Below are 23,166 nucleotides of genomic sequence, written 5' to 3' on the forward strand. Positions count from 1 at the left end.
CTCAGGAACCTTTAAATGTTTTGACATCAAATGTGCTGGCCACATATATGCTAACTCCAATATTTCCACATTCACATGAGTTGTCCTATATGCCAATGGTAATTCACTGGGTTACCTCTAATGGGTCATAAAAACCATCATGCTTATTATGTCTTCCATCATGTTAACTTTGGACTTCTCAAGAACCGAACAAAAATGTACCAAATATAATTAAACAAACTGATGGTATAAAAACATTACTCCGTATTTAAAAAGAAAAGTTAAAATATTGAAATTGAAACTAGAAAGCTAGCTCAGCAGTTAAGAGCAGGTACTAACTAGTCTTCTAGAGGACCTGAGCTTGATTCCTAGCACTCACGTGGGCTGGCTCACAACCACCCTTCACTCCGGCTTCTGTAGGCACATGTACTGACACACACCACCCACACACAGACAAGCACATACATAGAACGACAAATACTAAAAGTGTATAAATTAAAATTAACTTGCTGGGCTGAGGAGATAGCCCAGTTGATAAAGTACTTGCCACAGAGGCATGAGAAGCTGGGTTGTGATCCCTGGGACCCATGTAAAAAGAGCCAGGCATGATGACACATGTGTAATCTTCATGTTAGGAAGACAAGTGGGTCTCCGGAGCTCACTGGCCAGCCAGGCCGGCCAAATCAGCGAGCTTCAGGTTTGGTGAGAGACCCTGTGTCCAAAAATAAGATGGCAAGTAATCTGAGAGGACAGCCCACATCAACCTGCAGCGTCCACACACATGAACACACGTGTGCAATACACACATGCATGCAGAGACAGACAGACACACACACATCATAGCGCCTCTGGGTACAAGTTAAAACAGGATTATTTGTGTGTTTGAACGAATTAGGCACAACTGAAATTCGGAGTACCCATCACTCTCCCAAGAGAAAGCATTTCAGACGCTGCTCACTTGGACTCTTTCCACTCTGTTCAGCAAATGGGTTTGGCAGATCTCAACAGCCATACCAGCATATGTCACAACAAAAGCCAGATGACACTGAGTAGCAGTATCATGGTGGTGTGCTTACTTTCCACCTTGACATCAACTAGAAGTTCAGATGTTCCAAATTCTGCGAACAGTAGGGCCCGGATTCCCACATTGCTACTTTACATTTTCCCCACTGTGGACACACAGAGTCCCCACCCCAACTTCTAGTCTCTGCCCATGCTCCATCTCCATCTCTCTTAAATCCAACTAAGGAAAAATCTAATACCTGAAGAAAAAAAAAAACAACTCTTCAATATCTTATTTTAGTCTTTCCATAAATTGACTAAGCACCTATGTCCAGTACTGTATTAGGCCCAAGAAATGCAGTTTAATAACGACAATGACATAAACCTCCTGTCCTCGTGGAGTTTACAATCGAGTAGATCAGACACTAATCAGATACATCTAAAGTTACAAAGGCATAGCGCAGGAGAGGTGTGGTCAGGTGAGAAGGTCCATCAGCTGGTCTTAAAGAAATCAGGGGATGTTTCCCTTAAGAGATGGGGACAGGCTAAGATCTGAGAGCAACAGGAATGAGCTACGCAATGAGAAGCGACGTGTTTCAAACCTCTGAAATGTGTGCACAAAGCATGTAGTTTTCCTTCCAGATGCTTAGATCAGGACAAGGACAGGAAGACAAAATAAAACACGGTTTAAAAAAAAAAAAAAAAAAAAACGGGGCTAAGTGGTAATGAGAATAATAGCTGGCCTCTACTTTAGGTGTGTTTTAAGTGCTATGTGTACAGCTTAACCTTTTGAATGCTCAGAATTAACATTGGATGGCAGTACTTTCACACGAGGTCAAAGACTTATTGTTGAACTATAATAGTAAGCTACTAAGGGTTTTTATTCTAGGGACTAGAACAACTTTGATTAAAATTGCCTAAAAGTCAGCATGCAGTGTCTAGTTGGGTTTTATTCCCTATCATAAGGTAACTCCATTTAAACTCTTCGTGAGGATAAGTATACTTTTTAGGAGGCTCCCATACCAGTCGGTTTCCGTATGGCTTTTTCAAAAGGCTTGTACTGTTAGTGATCCCTCCCAATACGATACCCATACGAACTCACAGTGGTTGTGAGAGCACGCACTAGTGAGACAGAGTTCGAGCAAGAAGGAAGAGGCAATGAAGACCACCACCCCAAGCTGAGAAGCCACTGTCAGTTGACTGCTCATGGGAAGGTCAGTGTTGTTCACTGGTGTGACCTCGGTGTGATGACCACACTCCAGGACAGGTCCTACCGTCCAGGAGGAGTTGGCCAACACAAACTGGATTTGATGGGCAGACGACATAAAGCTGTGTGGGCAGGGAGGTGGGAAGAGCGCTGGGAGGGGTTGAGGAGGGGATGAGTATTATCAGAGTGCCTTGTATTCAATTATCAAAGATTTAATAAAAGCATTATCAATGGCAGAGGGGGCTCTGTTTAGAGTCAAGATCAAGAGTCCGAGGAGAATCCCAATGACTGTAGCACAGGCAGTGAGGAGACAACTGGAGCAATGCAGAATGAAGTTGGTGATGGCAGCTCAGTGCTTGGGAGAGCAAGCAGACGGACCAGGTGAAACGCAGACTTGGTGATGGAGTGCGGAAACAACGTGTCTTGGTACGAGATCTAGGTGACGGCGATGTCTGGACCAGGGTTGAACATAACACTGAAGCACATCCTTGGGTAGTGTGCTAGTCTGAGTGAGCATGCCCACTGGCTCACACATGTGGATAAGGGGTGCTGTTTGGCTAGGTTTAGGCAGTGTGGCCTTGCAGGGGGAAGTATGTCACCAGGGGCAAGCGTGGAGGTTTCAGGGCCAAGCACTATCTGTAGTTGGCTCTCTCAGCTTCCCGCTTAGAGTTCACACCGAACTGTCAGCTATTCCAGCCACCGCGCCTGCTGCCTGCCTGAGGCCCCTGCTCCGTCATCATGGATTCGAACCTTCCGGAAGCCTGAGCCCAAATAAACCCTTCTTTCTATCTGGTGCCTTGCCCCATGGTGTTTCATCACATTAATAGAAAAGTAATAATACAGGGGTAGATATGGGGGGAATTAGACAGAGGAGTGGGGAATGAATATGATTAAATCCATTGTATGCATGCATGGGATTCTCAAAGAATAAAAATAAACTAAGTTAATAGAGTATTATTAGATAAAATGTAAGTTTCATGCTAACAATTCTACTCTCCAACAACTAATATCAAATGTTAGTATTTTGAATTTCTAAGATATGAGAAAAGAATAAATATAATACACAACAAAATGTTCTTGGCATGTTAAGTGAAAAAAGCACACACACACACACACACACACACACACACACACACACACACACAGTGAGGTACTGGCAAAAGAAGAGACACAAATTCAAATATGAATGAAACAAATAGGAAGCCCAGAAATAAGCCTATGAATTTATAACCAACTCATGTTTGTTCAAAACACCAAGAATACAATGAAGAAAAGATAGCCACTTTAATAAATTGTGCTGAGAAAAATAGATGCAGAAGAATGAAATCACACCATCATCTTACACTAAATTCAAACATCAACTCAAAATAGATTAAATACTTAAACAAAAAAAATCAGATGTTGTAAAATTACTAGGAAAAAAAAAAAAGGAGGAAAAGCTCTATGACATTAGCCCACCAAAAAAAAAAGTTTAAAAATATAATCCCTGAGCTAGGGGTGGTGGCACACACCTTTGATCCCAACACTCAGGAGGCAGAGGCAGGTGGATCTCTGTGAGTCTGAGGACAGTGTGGTCTACAGAGCGAGCTCCAGGACAGCCAGGGCTACACAGAGAAACCCTGTCTCAAAAAACCAAAAAATAAAAATAATAATAATTATTATTGTATATATAAAGAAAAACAGGTAAGAAGGTGATTCATCCCTTTACCCCCTGCCTTGGCAAAGTCTGCAAATGAAAGATTATGTAAAATAAAAATACATACTAGCTCGCTTTAAATCAAGACCACATTACTAATTGTGCTTCAGTCAACTTAACTCTGAGCATCAGAGGTTTTTTTCCCTCACATTTCCAGCAGCTCAGTCCTGCTGACCTGCCACATCTGCGGTAGAAACATCGGAGATATTTCCTGAATCCTAAACCACTACAAAAAAGTACTTTCTATAAATAAAAAAACAACCGGACAAAGCATTTGGAATGCTCAGGATATTATCATCTCTGTTGTTTATATGATTTCTTGGGAAGGCCAAATACATTTTAAAGGAATAAGGAAAACATTCAGTGTCAGTAACATTAAACAACATAACATTGTACCATAGAAAAAATGTATATTTATATAGAATAGGTCAATCCTGAGAAACAGTGTCAGCTCAGAAGTTCATGTCCCATCCATCCTCCTGTGTGAGTCTGTTTTTGCTGAATACATACCTAGAAATCAAAGGTTAGCAGGCTATACATTCCAAAGCTCTAATTAGATCTTTGCACTTAATCTAAGGCTACATACAGTTTAGAGTAACATAGTTTCACATGATGTTGTAAATACTCTGAGGTAAGATAGTAACAATTTAATTTGTTCTTAGCTGTATGTTGGCTCCCAAACAGTGCCCATATTTTTAAATGACTTCAACTGAAAAGGATGATATGGGGAAGGTGAGAGGTAAATAATGCTCATAATAAAATTGAAATCACTCTGACACGAAATGTAAGAGAGTATGCAGTTTCTGCCAAGTCCTCAGATCCAGGGATGGCTGTAAGTCATGCCCACAGCAAAGCACCACAAATGTCAGAGCAAGGGCCGGGGTTCCCAAGTACCTTTAAGAAAGAACAGTCCAGCTGTATCGTGGCCTATCTTAGATATATTTACATTTAGGGATGTGAGACTTAAAATAAACACCACTTACTTTATCAGAAATATATTGTCTTCAAAAACCTGTTTCTTAAAATACTCATGTACTTTTATTTCATAATTCATAATTAAGATTCTCTCATGTTGTTTTCAACCTTAACCCCCAGAAAATAGAATTCAAAATTTACCAATTACTCTTATAGAACACTGTGAGTTTGTATGTGTGTGTGCACACATGTAAACACACAGAGACACACATCACAGAAATTTAATCAAAACTAGCTTTATATTTTCATATGAGCAAACACGTGTGTAATATGATACTACAGGAATGGTAGGAAATTGTTTTATGTGTGTGAAAAAAATTCTCTGAAAACATTCTCCTTAAAGAGGACAGATAAAGAAATATTAAAATAGTATTAATTGAAATTTTTATAGTTACAAATACTGCCAAATATAGCAAGAAAAATTGTTTTTTTTACTTCTAATGATAAACATTTAATGGAATGTACAAGTAATGCTTTTAAGTCACTTGCCCACATACTATAATATTTGTGCTTTTTATTTTTACATTTGTACCTTATGCAAACCTCCCCATCATTTAAGGTGCCTTTCTTTTCACATTTTCAAGTTACTTTATAAACTCAGTAGGGTCAATAGTTTTCAGTTTGTAAACTCAGTAATTATATAATTTATTAATCTGATTGGACTTTTTACAGCAATTAAATATAGAATTTAAGCACATAATTTTAATAACATTTAAAATGTAAGCCTTCTTTTACATTAGCCCTAAAAGCATCTGATTTTTTTGTAAATAAGAGTAAATTATTAACAGTGAAATAAATGCAGCAATCTGTATGAGCACAACAGGTCTCGTTTTTCTTTTTCAAATGTTTCTAAGGAGACAGTGAAATCAGGACCTGGCATCTCGTCACGGTTTTACAGTGTGACAGTGTGAGCTGCTGCCTCGGCTGGACCGTCCAGCAGCTGACTGACCGACCCCCGCACCCGAGTTTCTCACGGCTTTGGAACACTCATCACTCCACCGTACTGTTTCGCTTTATTTTCATGGAAAGGAGAATCTCCCCCTCACTGGTTACATCCGGGTTTTAAACACAACCGTCCGACTCCAGAGCTGCAGTCCGAGTTCTCGTGGCCACTCGAGCTACTCAAGGGCCATCCTCTTCATTTGATGGAGAAGGGCGTCTCGGGCCGAGTGCGCCTCCGCGAGCGCCGTTTTCGCTTGAGCCAGCTGCTGCTTAAGAGACTCGTTCTCCTCCAGGAGCTGAAACGACACAATCGGAAAACAAGCGGCTGTCATCGCTTCCAGGAATGTAACTATTTTATGTGGCATCACTTGGGATGGTAAACCACCCAGTGCTGGTGAGCAAGTCCCCTTGGGCTGAAAATTGCTTCCAGGAGCTATTTGAAAGCACTTACTATGCAATTAAAAGTGTTCCTAAATTTTGACCCAGTAATTCAAAATACTAATTAACTTCTCAATTTCAAATGTAACAGTGATTTAGTTTGGCCGTAACATCCTTGGGCCTCTGTGTCTTCAGTCACAGTGACCTCCTTTCTCCCTTCTAAGCCTCTGTCCTCTGGCTTCTCTGCCAGCTCCTTCAACTTTACACCTTCCCCCATATTCCTCTTTCCATCTCAGGAAGAACCCTGAGTTTCCACGGTCTATTAGATTTCACAGTCGGTCACTTTCCCTCTCTTAGACGGCCTTTTCTATCCATAGGTTCAATGGCTCACAGACAAGAGACATCCTGGCCCAGAGCGAGTCTCTCCTCATCTCCAGACTCACGTTCCCAATAACCCAGTAGGCATTTTCTTTCAGTGGTCAAAACTTTCTGAGTCTTCAAGTACTCTGCCCTTGCAGCGCCACAGCGTATGAGGATGCAATGAACACTAAGGATGGTCGGTATTTACAGAGATCAATTACAGGTCAGTTTCTACACAGTCACTTCTGCCATCTAGGGAACCCTTGAATAGATCAATGCCCTCCTCCTCCTGCACAGAATTAGAGCTCTGCAGAACAGTGCTGTGATTTATAATTGCAGACAATCAGAAGCAACTTGGATGTCAAGAAATGTCAAACAGAAGGCTCAGAAATGATAATACATCCACATCCAGCCACTGAAATAAGCTTGAAGCAAATGTAATAATATAAGAAACATGCTATACAAGGCTAAGCGAAATACAGTATACACACTTGAAAACTAAGTTACGATTCTGGAAGGACAAAAACACTGACAGTACTTCAAGAAGGAGGAGTAAACGGGATGTTTTCTTCCCTTGCTCAGCATCAATAACCCTAGCATCTAATGCTCACACACAGCAAGTCATCAATATGCTTTATTTAAATGCATCAACGGTGTTTTAACTATTAGTATTTTAGTAACTGTCATGTGCTAGAATTTCCTATTACCTGTTTCCTTGTAAAGTCAAAAGCGCATTCAGGACAGCTGACGGACTGAGAAGGCCAAAGGACCTCGGGGCTTGTCTGAGTGGCCTGGGTGATACTGTGTTGCTTCCGCACATCACACTTCCCACTGGTCAGCACCACTGAATCACTGTTGGCATTGTCTTGGAAATCAGCTCCAGTGTTAAACATGTGAGAATCTGATCAAACAAATAAAATGCTAAGATAACAATTCCAGGTCATTTGACAAATCTTTAAAGTTCTATTATGAAGCCTAATTTTAAAATGAGAATATAGCTGTTAGTATGAGGACCGTGGTATGTGGTAGAAAAATAGGGGAAGAAAAAACACAGTAAAATAAAAATCTCACTCTTTCAAAAGATCTCAAGACAATAACAACATGCCAAGAAACTAAAAAAAATAAGATCAAGATGCTTGTGACAGAGACATAAACAACCTGTACAAAATATTGGTAAAGTGAATACCCCACATGTGAAAATATGAGGAGACCCTGGGCAAGTAGTAAGGAATGCAAGATTGCCTTACGTTAAAAAAAAATCAAATAATTCTATACATGTACAGAGTTATAAGGGCTATGCGATCGCTTCAGAGCCTGTAGAAAAGGCTCCTGAGGGCTGGCATGGTGGCACATGTCCTTAATCCAGCACTTGGGAGGCAGACCGGGGCAGCCTGGTCAAGATGTGAATTCAAGGACAGTCAAGGCTATGTAGTGAAAAAAACCAAAAATGAAAAAAGGCACTTGAAAAATCCTAAACCTTGGGAACAGAAGGGAATTTCCTCATTGTGATAGAGATAGACACCCCACAGCTGTATACTTGGTGGTACTTTTCCTTTGTCCAAATCAGAAACACGACAAGGATGTGTTTTCTTACAACCTCAATACTGTATGGTGATATTTTGTTTGTGCTCTAACAAATAAAGCTTGCCTGGAGATCATAGTGTAGAACTAGCCACTAGTTAACCATAGAGGCCAGGCAGTAGTGGTTCACACCTTTAATCCCAGCACTTGGGAGGAGGAAGCAGGAAGATCAGGAGTTCAAGGCCACCCTGGGCTACACAAGACTGAACCAGTCTAAAAGAGAAACAAAACCAGGCAGTGGAAGCCCACACTTTTAATCCCAGCACTAGGGAAGTGGAGTCAGTAATATAAAGCAGGAGGAAACAGGAGCTCAGCCCTCTTCGTTCTGAGGATTCCGTAGAGGTAAGAAGTCTCTAGTGGCTGACTCCTTTACTTCACTGATCTTTCAGCATTTACCCTGGTATCTGACTCTGGGTTTTTATTATTAAGACCAATTAGAAACCATGTTACATTACTGCCCTGGAGGTTCCTAGCCATCACAACTGGGCAGGTAAGGAAATTAAGAAATTCAAACTGAAAGGGAGGAGCAAGACACTTACAGGTAATAGGATCTTGTACACACAAAAAGCATAAGAAATTGCCTAAAAAATTAGACAATTGGAGGGTTGGAGAGATGTCTCAGAGGTTAAGAGTGCTAGCTGCTCTTCCAGAGGTCCTGAGTTCAATTCCCAGCAAGCCACATGGCAGCTCACAACCGTCTATAGGATCTGATGATCTCTTCTGGTGTGCAGATATGCATGCAAACAAAAAAACTGGTATACGTAAAAATAAACAAATCTAAATAAAAAACTAAACAATTAGAACTAATAATTCTGTTCAGCAAGGTTATAGAATTAAAAAACAGTAGTGCAAAAATGAACTATATTTATGTACCACTATACAGAATAATCTTAAAATGAAATTAAGAAAATAATTCCAAGCTGGGCATGGTGGCATACACCTTTAATCCCAGCACTCGGGAGGCAGAGGCAGACGGATCTCTGTGAGTTAAAGGCCAGCCTGGTCTCAGCCTGAGGTCCAGGACAGCCAGGACTTTTAAACAAAGAAATCCTGTCTCAAAAAAAGGAAAAAATAATTCCATTTAAAATGTCTTCAATATTGGCATGAGCCCTGTGTTCAACTCCCAAAACCACCCAAAAATACTTTCAGAGAAAAGAATACTTAAATTTAGAAAAACTGTAACATATCCTCTGGGCCACATGCAGCTGTGTCTGTCTATAGCCCCAACCCTAGAGAGGCAGGGGAAAGATGCCAAGTCCCAGGCTGGCCTGGGCTGCAAAGGAAGACCATCTCTCAAAACAAAAACCCCTATAACTCTGGAAATTTATATCATTGTTGCAGAGATTAAAGATGATCAAAACAGACAGAAAGCATTCCCAGGTCCACATACTGAAGACTTAATATTGTTAAGATGGCAATATTTTCCAACAGACTTATAGCTTTAAGGCAGTATCTATCAGAATCTGAGCTTGCTTCTTTGTGGAAATTATTAAGCTGTTTCTAAAACTCATGGAACTACAAGAGAATCCGGAGTCAAATGATACTGAAAAAATACAACAGTAATGGATGACTTCCATTTTCCATGTCAACACTTCCTCTAAGACCACCTAGTAACCAAGACAGAGTAAAGCGGCCCTAAGGATGCATGGAATTGCAATATGGCTGAGAACCCAGAAGGAAATCGTGTCTGTGGTCCCCAATATACCAAATACCACCAACTCCAACTTACCATGTTGAGTTAAAGAGCTACATTTAAGAACTAAGTCTATAAAACTCTTAAAGGAAGGCATAAGGGTATGTCTTTGGGCTTGGTGATAGATTCCAAGGAAATCCAAAAGGGAACAGGAAAACTAGACTTCATTTGAATTAAATATGGCTATGCTTCCCATCTAGTTAAGTTCTCAAGATGTGTTTATTTTGTTTTATATATTTGAGTTTTGCATGTGCATCTGTGCATTTGTGTGTCGTAGAAACCAGAAGAGGACATTAAATCCTCTAGAACTTGAACAGGTTTTCACCTAGGGCCCATGACCTACCTTGTCTAAAGTTCTTGGCCTCATTTAACAGTATGAGGTATAAGCTCAATCTCATGGAACCGGCTTTAAATCCAATTAAAAACTGGTTGGTTACTATTATAATATGCATGCTACTACTGCAAGAGTGGGCATATCTCACAACCAAGTTATTACTGTAGCTCATAAGGTGGGATGGATGCCTACTCTTCTCCCCACTAGTGTGTCCAGCACTGCCCAGCACTATGGATGCTAGCTAGCTAGTAGGAGTGAGTGAAGCTTCCAGTTGAGGACCAGCTCCAATCCTCCATATTCTATGCCACAAATATGCGGTGTCTTCAGCAACAGACCTAACCTTCACAAAGTGGAGAGTAACCAAGTTGGTTACGCTATACTGGCAACATGCTATAATGTTTAAGGAAGACTGTGGAACCCCACTGGCTAACAACTCAAGATGTAACCCATTCTGGGGGTTTTATTTGGTAGCACATTATGTCTAGTTGGGGTATTGTCTTCCTCATTATATGATGACTATATTTAAATTATATGTATGTGAAAGCTTCTACAGTCATAGGTCACATGGCTTTCCAAAGGCCTTTAGTCCTATTAATCCTCCCATCCCACTTCTCCCTTTATTCCTCTATAGCCTCGAAGAAGCCCTCCTTCCCCTGGTCCCTTCCTGGCTATGCAACCTCTGTGGGTATTCTAAATCAAACACTCATGTCTAAAGCACAAAGCAGCATCCATATATAAAAGAAACAGGCAATGTTGGTCTGTCTGGGTCTCGGGGACCTCGCACAGGATGTATGTTTCTAGCTCCATCCATTTACCTGCCTATTTCATACTTTCATTTTTCTTAACAGCTAAACAATTGTGTAACCCAGGTGTTCCTATGGGGAAATGGAAGGCAGAGAAGAGAAAGTTCCTGGCTTGCAGGCCAGCTAGCCCGGAGTAGAGTGGTGAGGGACAGAGAGACTCGGTCTCAAATAAGATAGACGAATGTGCACACACACACACACACACACACACACACACACACACACACACACACACAGATGGGAGCAGGGTCACACAAAACCACAAAAGCCTTTCTTATTTTCATTCAAGACTCATCTGCAGAACAGGTATCAAGCTAACTACTGATGAGTTATTTCCAGGGTTTATATATAAATATCGTAGACTAATGTGCCAAAAGCGTTCCTCGGTCATCACTACTGCCAATCCTCACAATGAGTGACGTAAGCATCAGCACGTAGATGACTCAGTGACGTCACTCTCTGTACCTCTGATGTGGAAAGAGCCGTCATCATTCCTCTCCACCACAAGGTGATCAATATGCAGAGTCACAGGGCTGGGCTGCAGGGACACTGTGCTGCTCCGGGGACTGTCGTCCTAGAGGTAACCGACAAAATATTGGCGTGTTCTTATTAAAATATTAGAATAGGTGGTGCACGTCTTTAATCCCAACCCTCGGGAGGCAGAGGCAGGCAGATCTCTCTGTAAGTTTGAGCCCAGTCTGGTCTACAGAGTGAGTTCCAGGACAGCCAGAGCTACATAATGAGATCCTGTCTCAAAGGAAAAAAATAATTAAAATAGTCAACCGAAATAAACAGGACTTTAGTTCATTCTACTTTTAGTGAGTTATAAGTTTATAACTATATAATTTTAGTTTATATATCAAGAAAATTGCTCATTCGTTTTCATAAATTCTACCAGAGGACATCATTTAGAGAAGGCATGATTTCAGACATGAATCAAAGTCCAGAGAAGGTAATGCAGACATTTCTGAGACCAGGAACTTAGCTCTTCGCGTACTTTTAAATTTATCTTGGTGTTGGAAACTTGTATCTTCATTGGCATCACAGCGGCGACAGTGTCATCCTCCAAAAAGTGTTGGATATTCAACAGAGAAGAGGTCAGGAACTCGGTACTGAAGTTCTCTATGTGGCACTGGAGAAACCCATTTTTTTCTGCCAGCAGTGAGTGTATTACAGCACCAGGCCCACTTTGAAACCTCAGCGAAATCTCAGGAGAGGATTTGGGGTGAATTATAGCATTGTGGTCAGAACCTATGAAGCAAACATAAAAAACTGTTACTTTGTAACACTACTCAAAAGAACATTATATGCCATTAAGATTACAGTAAAAATATCAAGGAAACTACATATTAAAGGAATGTATGAAGCAGCTTTAATATTTATTAATTTACATGATTCTAAAATATAAATAAGATATAAGCATCATAATTTCACTTTTTCTAGGTAATTTCCAAATACAATACTGGCAGCTTTTCTACATTGTCTACTTTCTCATGACAGGGAAAATTCATGATCCACTCTGAAAGGATGTGCTCTTCAGACCAACCCCTGTGTGAGCACGCAGCGTTGTCTCTGGAGTAAGATGACCGCGGCAAAGCGGCCAGGGCACTTCAAGTGACTCTAGGCTCTGCACCTTCTTCACTAATCCGGGCCTTAAACAATGTTAAACTACACAGATAAGATGTTATCGAAACATTCCTGAAGGACACTTAAAAGTCAAATCATAGTAAAGAATATATGTAACTCATGGATAATTACATTTATGTATGGCTTGACTTTGTTCCAAGAAAGAATTTGAGTTGGTTTACCAAGATAAACACCAACATCTAAGAACAAATTTTAAAACTTCAATATAAGTTTTATAGAACATCTGGGGAGATGGCTCAGCGGTTAAGAGCACTGGCTGCTCCTTCAGAGGATCTATGTTCAATTCCCAGCAACCACATGGTGGCTCACAACCATCTGTAATGAGATCTGGCACCCTCTTCTGGTGTTCAGGCCAACATGCAGGCAAAACACTATACATAATAAAAATTTTAAAAAATCTCAAAAAAAAAAGGTCTGTTTACCCCTACCTCCCAGGATAGAAGTGACAGCGTACTTTCTGATACTATGCAAGCCAGTATTAATTTCTATACATTACGTATCATACAGAATTCTATACACATAGCAAAGAAAAATTTCACTCTGGCATTTTATTTAATACGGTTTTCCTTGAGCTGAGTCACAATAAAGACAGGACTATTAATGAGCCATGCATAGAACATAAGATAAATTTAAAACATATTAAGCATTTTGTGTGGAAAGTGGCTTAAAGAAACCCCTTACCAATTGGACGATTTCCAAGGTAATGCCGCAGACTGATGTTGCCTAACTGACTCGGCGTCACCTGGTTCACTTGAAGACAGATTTCGGTGTCTTCTCCTCGGATGTCAATCTCCCCGTTAATGCCAGTGATTTTAAACACCACAACTGACATCTATCAATGATTGTATAAATGCTGTTAGTACACCAAAGAAAATTAAGAATAATAAACGAAACAACTATTAACCTCTACAAATACGATTCTGACTTATCAATCAAAGTGCCCTCGCGGCCCAAAAAGCCTAGTGTTTGTGTTCTATAGCTTGAGCGTCTCCATTCAAAATCAGAAGTCACTACTTTCCAGTGATAATGCGAGGCCACACAGAAAATTCCACACCATTACGCTGTTTCACAAGACTATCAAAAACTGTATAAAATTACCTATAGGCTATGTGTATCAGGAATCTATGAGACATAACCAACTTTGGGTTTAGAATTGGGTTCTATACACAAGATATCTCATACTTACTTGTAAAAAGTTCTAAAATGCAAAAATTTGACTACTTCTGTACCCAAGAATTTTGGACAAAGGATGTTCAATCTTGGTAGGAAAACCCTAGCTGCTTTTGTTTTCAATCAGTAAAGAGAAAGTATTTTAGTTACAAAGAATAATAAGGTGACATTTCCACTCATGAATGGATGTTCACTGAAAGTAGGGTATGTCTAAATCCTTTCATAATATTTCACTGTGTCAGAACAGCTAAAAGAAACTAGCAACCTATTTCCTCTGGAGAAGGACCTGCATTGTAAAGACTGACTGACTGCCATCTGTGCCATCCAACTTAGAAAGTATACTCAAAGGGAACTAAAATATCCACCAAAATATAAGTGAGACAGAAGATGGAAAAAATGAAGAACAGACCCGCTCCCCACCCTTCTTCAGTACAAACAAAACAAACTTAGACAGTGAAGCACAGGAACAGCCAGTTGATTAAGCGGAAAGAACTTTCAAGAGTAGAGGCAGCAAAGTGACTCATTAGCATTGATGCAATCACTGTATAAAGTCCTACCCGATGTGCATGCATCAAGATGAAGGACAGACGCTGATGCAATCACTGTATGAGGTCCTACATGTGCATGCATCAAGATGAAGGACAGACACTGATGCAATCACTGTATAAAGTCCTACAGATGTGCATGCACCAAGATGAAGGACAGATGCTGATGCAATCACTGTATGAGGCCCTACGATGTGCATGCATCTAGATGAAGTACAAACATTGACGCAATCACTGTATAAGGTCCTTATGATGTGCATGCATCTAGATGAAGGACAGACATTGAAGCAATTACTGCATAAGGTCCTACAATGTGCATGCATCTAGATGAAGCACATCCCAGACCTCGGGGATGATTACCAGATCATCGCGGCTCTCCGGAGCGCCCTCTGAGTTGGTACTGATGGCGTCTGGAGAGGCTTCCCCACCACTCTGCATGTTTACACTGGTGTTCACACTCTCTGCCGGGCTCTGGCCATTTGTATTTGAGTTCCTTTTAATTGCTGAAATAATACAAAAGTAAATTAATAAATTAGAATCTCTATATATGTTCCAGCAATGTTTATATTTATCAAAAATGGACTACCCCCTTTACCTCTTTCAAGCAAAGCTTTGTTTAAATAGCACTAAGCAAATTAGGTCAAATTATGGTCTCTTAGTATAACAATCAAACATCAGAGATACTGCGCAGGCTAGATTGATATCAAATTGACACACCCATAGCCATCTGAGAGAAAGAAACCTCAACTAAGAAAATGCCTCTAAGATAGGGCTGTGAGCATTTTCTTAATTAGTGATTGATGGGGAAGGCCCAGCCCATTGTGGCTGGGGCCATCCTTGGGTTGGTGGTCCTGGTTTTGATAATAAAGCTGGCTCAGCAAGCCATGGGGAGCAAGCCAGTGAGCAGCACCCTCCATGGCCTCTGCATCAGCTCCTGCCTCCAGGTTCCTGCCCTGTTTGAGTTCCTGTCTTGACTTCCTTCAGTGATGAACAGCAATGCTGAAGTGTGAGCCTAAAAAACCCTTCCCTCCCCAGCTTGCTTTGTGGTCACAGCGTTTCATCACAGCAGTAGAAACCCCAGCTAAGACAAGATACCCCAGCCCTAAATGTGGGAAAACGACGACGACGACGATGACGACGACGACAATGATAGTAAGAATGAGACAGAGAGGCAGACTCCTGCTGCTGAGGCACACCGCCGCTGTAACGGGAAGTGCTGTCACTCCCCGTCCCCACCTCCCCACCCTGCACCGCCTCAGTCGGGGTGCCTCTCTGACTTCCGGGACGGCTCGCCGTGACTTTCCAGCCGCCTGAATGTTTCAGTGTTGTGCTCCCGTGCACCTCCGGCTCTCTACGGTAACAGATCATTTCTGTGTCTGTCACAGACCAGTACTGTACAGTACATAGAGAACTGTCACCAAAGCGGGATGACAGACGGCAAAGACACACTCCTACCAGCCCCGACTCAGCACTGTGCTCACTATGTAACTACCTTGTCTCCCCCCTGCTGGTGGTCAGTGTGGAATGCTCGGCAGGTTGTCCGCCTGCCGCGGCACCACAGAAGGTGTTTGTGATGGTAACTGTGGTATATGATGTTAATAGAGCATTTCAGAGTCTTCCTCACAGTCCAGGGATTAAGGATTCTACGATGGAAAGTTTTGCTAAACTGTACAAAATGTGAAACAGCTTTCCAGGCACAGGTCAGCAAGATGGCCTAGCCTGACAACGGGAGTTTGTCCCTGGAATCCACATGGTGGAGGAGAGGGACAACTTCTGCAAGCTGCCCTCTGACCTCGACACGCAGGCCATGGAAAACGTGTGCTACCCTGCCCCCCACACTCCAACCGGCAGGTAAATGGAAGGAAAGAAAAAGGAAACAGATGTAGGAAAACTAAACTGGGCTCAAATCATAAAGAACAGTTTCAGAAAGAACTAAGGAGTCTAAATTTCACAGCCTTGAAGCAATGAGAAGTTCCTGAGATCAAACTGGAAAATAATATGATCAGATTTATATTTGGGGGAGTAATCTGCTTATGGAATGGGGAAAAAAAAAACAAAACCAACCTGCAAATGAGCAAAGGAAGATGTGGGAGACTCACTGAACAGCCACCAGGAGGTGACACACTCTAGGAATACAGGGCTGGACGGACAGAAACTACGTCGTTCTGTCTGTCCGCCTGACGTAATTATCAATCACTGGTGTAACGGTAAGTACTAAGTAGCACTTCTTGTCAGAGCGTTCCTCGCTGATTACCTTTGCCCAACAACACATGGCTATCGCTTCCGTCGCTCTCCAGCTGCTCTTCCAGCATCATGCTGTCCAGTGAGACGGTGTCCAGGGAGACCTGGGAGGCACTCCTTTTCATGGTCTTGGAAGAAACTGAGAGTGGAGCTGGGGGGGCTGGGCAACGTTCCTTAGCTTTCACACTGTTAGCAAACAAAATTAAGAGGAAATTACTGCAGGTGTAGGAAAGAAGTTCACCTGAAAATACTCTCAAGATCGAGCTGTGGGAGAGCCAGTGCCCCCTCTAGTCCCAGCACTGGGAGGCAAAGGCGAACGGGGCAATGGCCTCCTCGCCATGCCAGGCCATCAAGGAAGACAACTTGTAGTAAAGCTAGCGTATCACACAGCATCCGAAAATACCACCAAAACGTAGAAGCTCAAAGGCTTCCCCCATTAGGAAAATAGACTCGTTTAATTCTACCAAAGGCACATCTTGTCACGAGGTTCCCTGGTCCCAAACAGAAGGAATAAATAAGCCAAAGGAAGGACAACAAAACTAAAACCATCTACATCCCAACGGTGTCGTTACCTTAAAGAGGACTGGGACTTAAGTGCTCTGGCTGTGGGCACCTCCTCTTTACTGTCCTCCAGGTTCTCGGGGAGGGAAGCCCCTTCAGGAAGGAGCGCTTCGGCTCTGAAAATTGACTCGATCGTTTCACTTCCTTTACCAGCTGAAGCATTTGAAGGTGCACTCTGACTCCCGCCGCCATTCAGGGAGTCACCTCTGTGGTTGAAGGCGCTGGCCGAGTCCGTGCGGTCCCGGTCCTTCCCGGGACTCTCCTCTGACGTCACTTCTCCTGAGGCCCGCTGGTAGACGAGGCCGCTGCTCTCATCCTCGCTGATCTTCCCTAAGTGTTTGTCTGATATGTAGTCCAGAAACGACGTGCCCGTCTGCAGGTTTGTGTCGCTGGCTGACTTAAAGAGCAGAGGATCCTTTAGAGGGACGTGGCTAAGGTCAACACTCATCGACCTGTTGTCGGACATGTGATTCAGAGCAGCGTTTCTGATTCGATGGACACCGCCACCGCCTTGTTTCCTCCTGGAAGACAAAAACCCCCCGTTGTCGGAGGGCAGGTAGTCGGGGAGCAGCGGGCTCACACCTTCAGAAGCAGGAGAGCGCAGCGTGCTCGCGTGGTCCACGGGGTGCAGCAGCAGGGCCAGCTCCGCACTCCTCAGCAGAACCCCAATGCAGACCGAGGTCTGAGAGGCAGGGCTGCCGGTCACGGCCTCCACGTCCTTCCGCAGGGTGTCCGAAAGCACAACCAGCGACTCGTGTATGAAGAGCAGCAGCAGATACTGGTAGTGATTGAGCTGCATGCTGACATGTTTATGAACACGGACCAGGACGTGGACATCCGCATCTGAAGACGAAGAGGGAAACCTTAAACACGGTTCAGACGCGGGTCTCGGACCACCGTTTGTCAGAGGCTCCGACTCCGTACTGTAGTATTCCTTCAGGAGCTTCTTCCGCTTCATTCGGCCAGCCAGGTCACTGGATTCACTTTGTGAGGAATTAAGAGACACCTGCTCACAAGTCTGGAGCTCCTTCTGTAACTCGGCATATCTCGTTGGTTGGCAAATCCAGATAGACAGAGGGAAGGAGTCTACGAAGCTTATTGGCCGCCCCTTTCCGCTTTTCATCCCTTCATAGTCTATCCAAAACTGGGAGAAGTACACCGCCCACACATCGGTGGCAGCAGACGTTTTCAGAGTGTTCTTATTCAACTTGGGAATGATATTCCCTTTATAAACTTCATGCATTTTGGTATCTTGTTCGTGAGCATGTCTCTGGAAGATGGGATGAAGAAGATTAAAACTGTCACAGGATTTGGGGAATCTAGTGTAGGTTTTGCTAAAGAAGTCGCAGTCTTTGAAGTCTTGAAACAAGGCCTCGAGATCCGAGTGGCGGCAGTGGGGGCAGTGCCTGGTGTTGGTGGCAGTCATTTCCGAGCTCTGGATAGACACCGTGTGGGGCTGATCTTGATGGCAGCCTGCTTTCACTTCAGAAGGGATGACAAACTGGAAGGGAAACAGTTCGTCTAGTTCAATTTACAAATCCCAACATCTTGATAAAACACAACAAAGTCTTGCAATTCTGTTTATGATACTTTCCCCAAAATACTTCCTTCCTCTCCTGATATAAATCCCAACTTCTCCCTCTGCCGAGTCTTCTAATAAATTAGGTTAACGAATTCACCACTGAAGAAGAGGACACACATCTTGCAAGACATCACGTGTGTTAACAATGCTCATGGTTATGTATTTTTAATCATGCAATAATCAGAAAAATCCAGGTGTGGAGGATGTAGCTCACTGATAAAAATGCATGCTATTATATACAAGGCCTTAGATTTGACATCCAGCACCACAGTACATAAGTGAATAGGTAAATAAATAGATGCATTTTTCAAAACTTACTAAGTGTTTATGAGTACACTGGGAAAAACTAAGTCTGAAAAACAATACTGATATTATTGTTAGTATTTTTAAATCCAAGTGTTTTAGGAGATGACAAGATAAATGACAGATGAGACAGACAGATGTCATCAGACTCGGATGTCTGGGCTGGGTGAGAGAGCGCACATCTGTAAACCCAGCACCAGATAAATGACAGATGAGACAGACGGATGTCATCAGACTTGGATGTCTGGGCTGGGTGCAAGCACACCTGTAATCCCAGCAGTAGGGAGAAACAGGCAGTTTTGTTCTGTCAAGAGAACAAAGCTAAAATGATGGTCAAACTTACTGAGATAATTCTCAAGAGTGAACTGAATCTAGTCTTTGAATGTTCCTATCAAAGAGTTCAAAGTGGTTTCTGGGTACTGTTTATACCCAGAAACTACAATGATCGTTATTTAGTTTGATCTCAAATGCAGTTCTATCTCAATTTATGCTAAACTGAGAAGATTTTTTATTTATGCCAGGAAATGTAGGCTATTTTTTGTGTAATTTTTTTAAAAAGAGGTTACAGTATATAATACATCAACAACAGACCTTGCAATAAATTGTCAGTTATGTCCAGGGTTTACTCCATTTACTAATCTGTTTTATATTTTAATCTTTTCCCTTTAAAAATCTAAGAATGTACACAGCTCAGATTAGCAGCTACTTACTCACAATTAAAAGGCCACTTTTTTGTTAACTTTGGATATAAATAATGGAATAATATGAACAAACACAACTCATACAATTTAAAAACTTTGTTGCAAATTTAACCTTTTTTAGAAGAAAACAATGTATAAACCCCGTAGCAGGGGAGGAAAGAACTAAAGATTTTTAAAGAGCTCTTTTGTAACATTTGTTTGTTTGTTTGTTTATATTTAGTGTTTATATACAGAGGTGTGTGGAGGTCAGGAGACAACTTGCAGGAGTCAGTTTTCCTTCCACGGTGTGGGACCTGAGGACTGAACTCGGGTAGGTCATCAGGCTTGGCTCTCAGCACTCTACCTGCTGAGCCAACCCACGAAATATTTACATTTTACTGCTATAGCTTACTTCAAGATAAACAGAGTTAGAGAAAAATTAAAATCATAAATAAACAAATGGGAAGAAAAGCAGTCCCTTAGATTTTCTATAACTGAAAATCAAAATTCGATCTTAAATTTCAACATAAAAATTGAAGATTATAGTTAAGTTAATTCACATCTAAACACTGTGTTATATCCTGAAATTATAACACTGTCAGTTGTATTTCTATAAAAATGGCTTTGCCCTCAGCTAGGTGTAATGGCACATGCCTTTAATCCCAGCACTTGGGAGGCAAAGGCAGGCAGATGGATCTATGTGAGTTCCAGGCCAGTCTGGTTTATATAGTGAATTCCAGGACACCAGCACTACAGAGTAAAACCCTGTCTGTCTGTCTGTCTGTCTCTCTCTAATCCTCTTACACACACACACACACATACAAAGAAAAAACAGCTTTGTTTTCGAAGCCTCTTGTATACAATACCTTTAGCATTAAGCCATCAACTCGAATATCAACGTGCTCATCAGACTTTGAATTGTCATTCAACTTGTACACAGCCATGAACTGATTAAGACTCTGCTTTAAATCTAGTAGAAACTGGTTTAACCATAAAATGCTTCTTTCATCTACAGTAAACTGTAGAGCATTCAGCTGGCTATACAGGTTGGGAGACGGAACTGTGGAGAAAAGAATGATAAGCACCATTAATGAACAGATGGTTATATTTCCTGAGAGAAGATATTCTTAACAAGTTGCCTTCTTTCTTAATAAATATCACATATGAAGTTAGATACGTGGCTAACAGCAAATACAGACATAAGACGTTTTTCAATGCTTCATTAACTGAAAAATATACTTTAATGTAAAATTAAATGTATAAACAGGAAGTACTACTAGATTCATACAGAAGCAAACTTCTAAAAACATCACCTTTTAAAAACACTGTCAAAGTCACGGCCCGTGTGTCCTGTCTTAAATCCTTCACTATCTGCATCGCCCTCTGTGTCCTCTACAGCCAGTCTGCTAGGAAAGCCATGTGCTGGACAAAAAGCCCAAGAGGAAGGAGCATGAGCAACTCACTTCCTCTTTAGTAAAGGCCTAGAACAGAGCTTTGGGCAGAGCAGTAATTCAAGTGTCTCGAATAATCTGTTAATACACACTAAACTAATGCTGATAATTAAAGGGAATTTCACTTCTGAAACCACAAGTATATTAACCATAAAAGCTACAGGTTTCCGAACAGTTTGACAAGGTCTTTATTCTGTAAAACTAAGAATCCTGACAGAGGACCCCAATTTTCCCTGTAACACGTGACACACCAAGTGAGGCTCCCCGTGGTTTCTAATAACAATGGTTCATAGTTAGGATAACCATAACTAATAGTTCAACAACAAATTGAACTATTCTTTCAATTTATTGGTACTAACTCCTACAGAACCAACTCGTGTTCTTAGTTGGATACATATAGATTTGTGTTGTTCAAAAGAAAAAGGCCTTTACTCCAGGGATGAGGTGAATGTCTTTCCACAGTGACACATCTGTACTCCCACAGGCCTAAGACCAATGGTGTAGGCTGAGGACGGACTGAAACTGCCCGGACCACCCTTAACTCGTTCATGCCGGGAGCTGGAGCCCGGTAACTGGAAGAACTTGAAAGACAGAAGGAGCAGCCAGTGAGATGGTTCTCGGGGCTGTGAAGATGACGAAGGTGACATTAAGTAGATAGGCGGGATTATTGGTCCAAGGACAAACTGTAAGAACAGAATATACGCCTGGAAGTAAAATGTGGACCTAGACAGCAGACATCCCTTCATCAGTCTGATCTGTAACAAAACTGAGTATGAATGGAATAAGTAATTCCACTGAGATGGTGGATGCCCAGTGCACATCACTGTCAGCAATGGCAAAATTCCTATAGCATCTGGGCTAAGGCATCTTAATGATATCCAAAGACAATACAAAGCTTCCACAGGCATACAGTTCATTTTAATGATCTAAACTTATCTAAAACAACTACTTCCTATGCATATAAATGTCTCAATTAAGTAAAGGAATCCTAGCAGGTAAGCATGAGCTGGGCTTTTGTAAGGATATAACAACTATGCACACGCGCATTATGTTTTCAAGTGGTCGGAGAGGAAACACACCACAATGCTCCCTTCTGTTGTTAAGGCACCATGAGTTAAACACTAACCTGAAGTACATGAAACTGAATTTAGGTCCACAAGGTGAAAACATGGTTAAAAAAATGTCAGGTGGCAAGAAACTATGTTTCTGAAAAGTAAAACCTTAAGAAGGAGAGGCAGGAATGGTGTGGTCTCTCCATCCCAGAGAATCGGGAATGGTATGCTCTTCCTATCCTGGAGAATCAGGAATGGTGTGCTCTCTCCATCCCAGAGAATCGGGAATGGTATGCTCTTCCTATCCTGGAGAATCAGGAATGGTGTGCTCTCTACATCCCAGAGAATCGGGAATGGTATGCTCTTCCTATCCTGGAGAATCAGGAATGGTGTGCTCTCTACATCCCAGAGAATCGGGAATGGTATGCTCTTCCTATCCTGGAGAATCAGGAATGGTGTGCTCTTTCCTCTCTGTATATCCATATACATGATAAATACTTTGTTTAGAGTCTTTGTTTTAAGTGACCAGTGCAGTAGCACATGCCTTTAATCTGAACACTGGAGGCAGAGGCAGGAGTTCAAGGCCAGCCTGGTCTATATAGCAAGCTCCAGGACAGCCAGGAATACATACAGAGACCCTGTCTTTAAAAAAAAAAAAAAAAAAAAAAAAAAGTAAAGCAAGAAAATAGGTATATGGGTATGTAATTTTGAGATTAAAGTCAGTCTTAAAAATGTTTTAGGAGAGAGAGAATGCATGCACAGAATTTCAGATCAAATTAAGAAAAAGAAATCCCAACATGTAGGAAACCAAAAGAAAGAATGAATATTCTACCAATAATCTGCATTTGACTTTGGGGACTTGTATTCATCTCTTCACTCAATTCATAAAAGCAAAAAAGATTCACCAAAGGTCTACATTTTATGCATTGTGCTAAGGACAAAGAACATAAGAGAAATAAAGCATGGTCCAATTCCATTAAAATT

At 41.7% G+C, this 23,166-nt stretch overlaps 1 protein-coding gene across 3 annotated transcripts in view; it reads right to left on the reverse strand.

The window, feature by feature from the left end:
* Positions 1-4,157: 4,157 nt before the first annotated feature.
* Uhrf1bp1l (UHRF1 binding protein 1 like) overlaps positions 4,158-23,166 on the reverse strand; it is a 75,416-nt gene continuing 56,407 nt past the window's right edge. For 2 of the 3 annotated variants that reach the window (XM_028857186.2, XM_028857188.2), the window contains 9 exons: positions 20,546-20,739; positions 17,126-18,615; positions 16,567-16,739; positions 14,658-14,815; positions 13,279-13,429; positions 11,948-12,201; positions 11,416-11,524; positions 7,247-7,440; positions 4,158-6,097 (listed from right to left, as the gene is read on the reverse strand). In XM_028857186.2, the coding sequence (XP_028713019.1) occupies positions 5,978-6,097; positions 7,247-7,440; positions 11,416-11,524; positions 11,948-12,201; positions 13,279-13,429; positions 14,658-14,815; positions 16,567-16,739; positions 17,126-18,615; positions 20,546-20,739 (2,843 nt within the window). In that variant the 3' untranslated portion in view covers positions 4,158-5,977. The remainder of the gene's footprint in view (positions 6,098-7,246; positions 7,441-11,415; positions 11,525-11,947; positions 12,202-13,278; positions 13,430-14,657; positions 14,816-16,566; positions 16,740-17,125; positions 18,616-20,545; positions 20,740-23,166) is intronic. The other variant, XM_028857187.2, reaches the window with a different exon arrangement.

Source organism: Peromyscus leucopus, chromosome 18, assembly GCF_004664715.2.
Source record: "Peromyscus leucopus breed LL Stock chromosome 18, UCI_PerLeu_2.1, whole genome shotgun sequence".
Lineage (NCBI taxonomy): Eukaryota > Metazoa > Chordata > Mammalia > Rodentia > Cricetidae > Peromyscus > Peromyscus leucopus.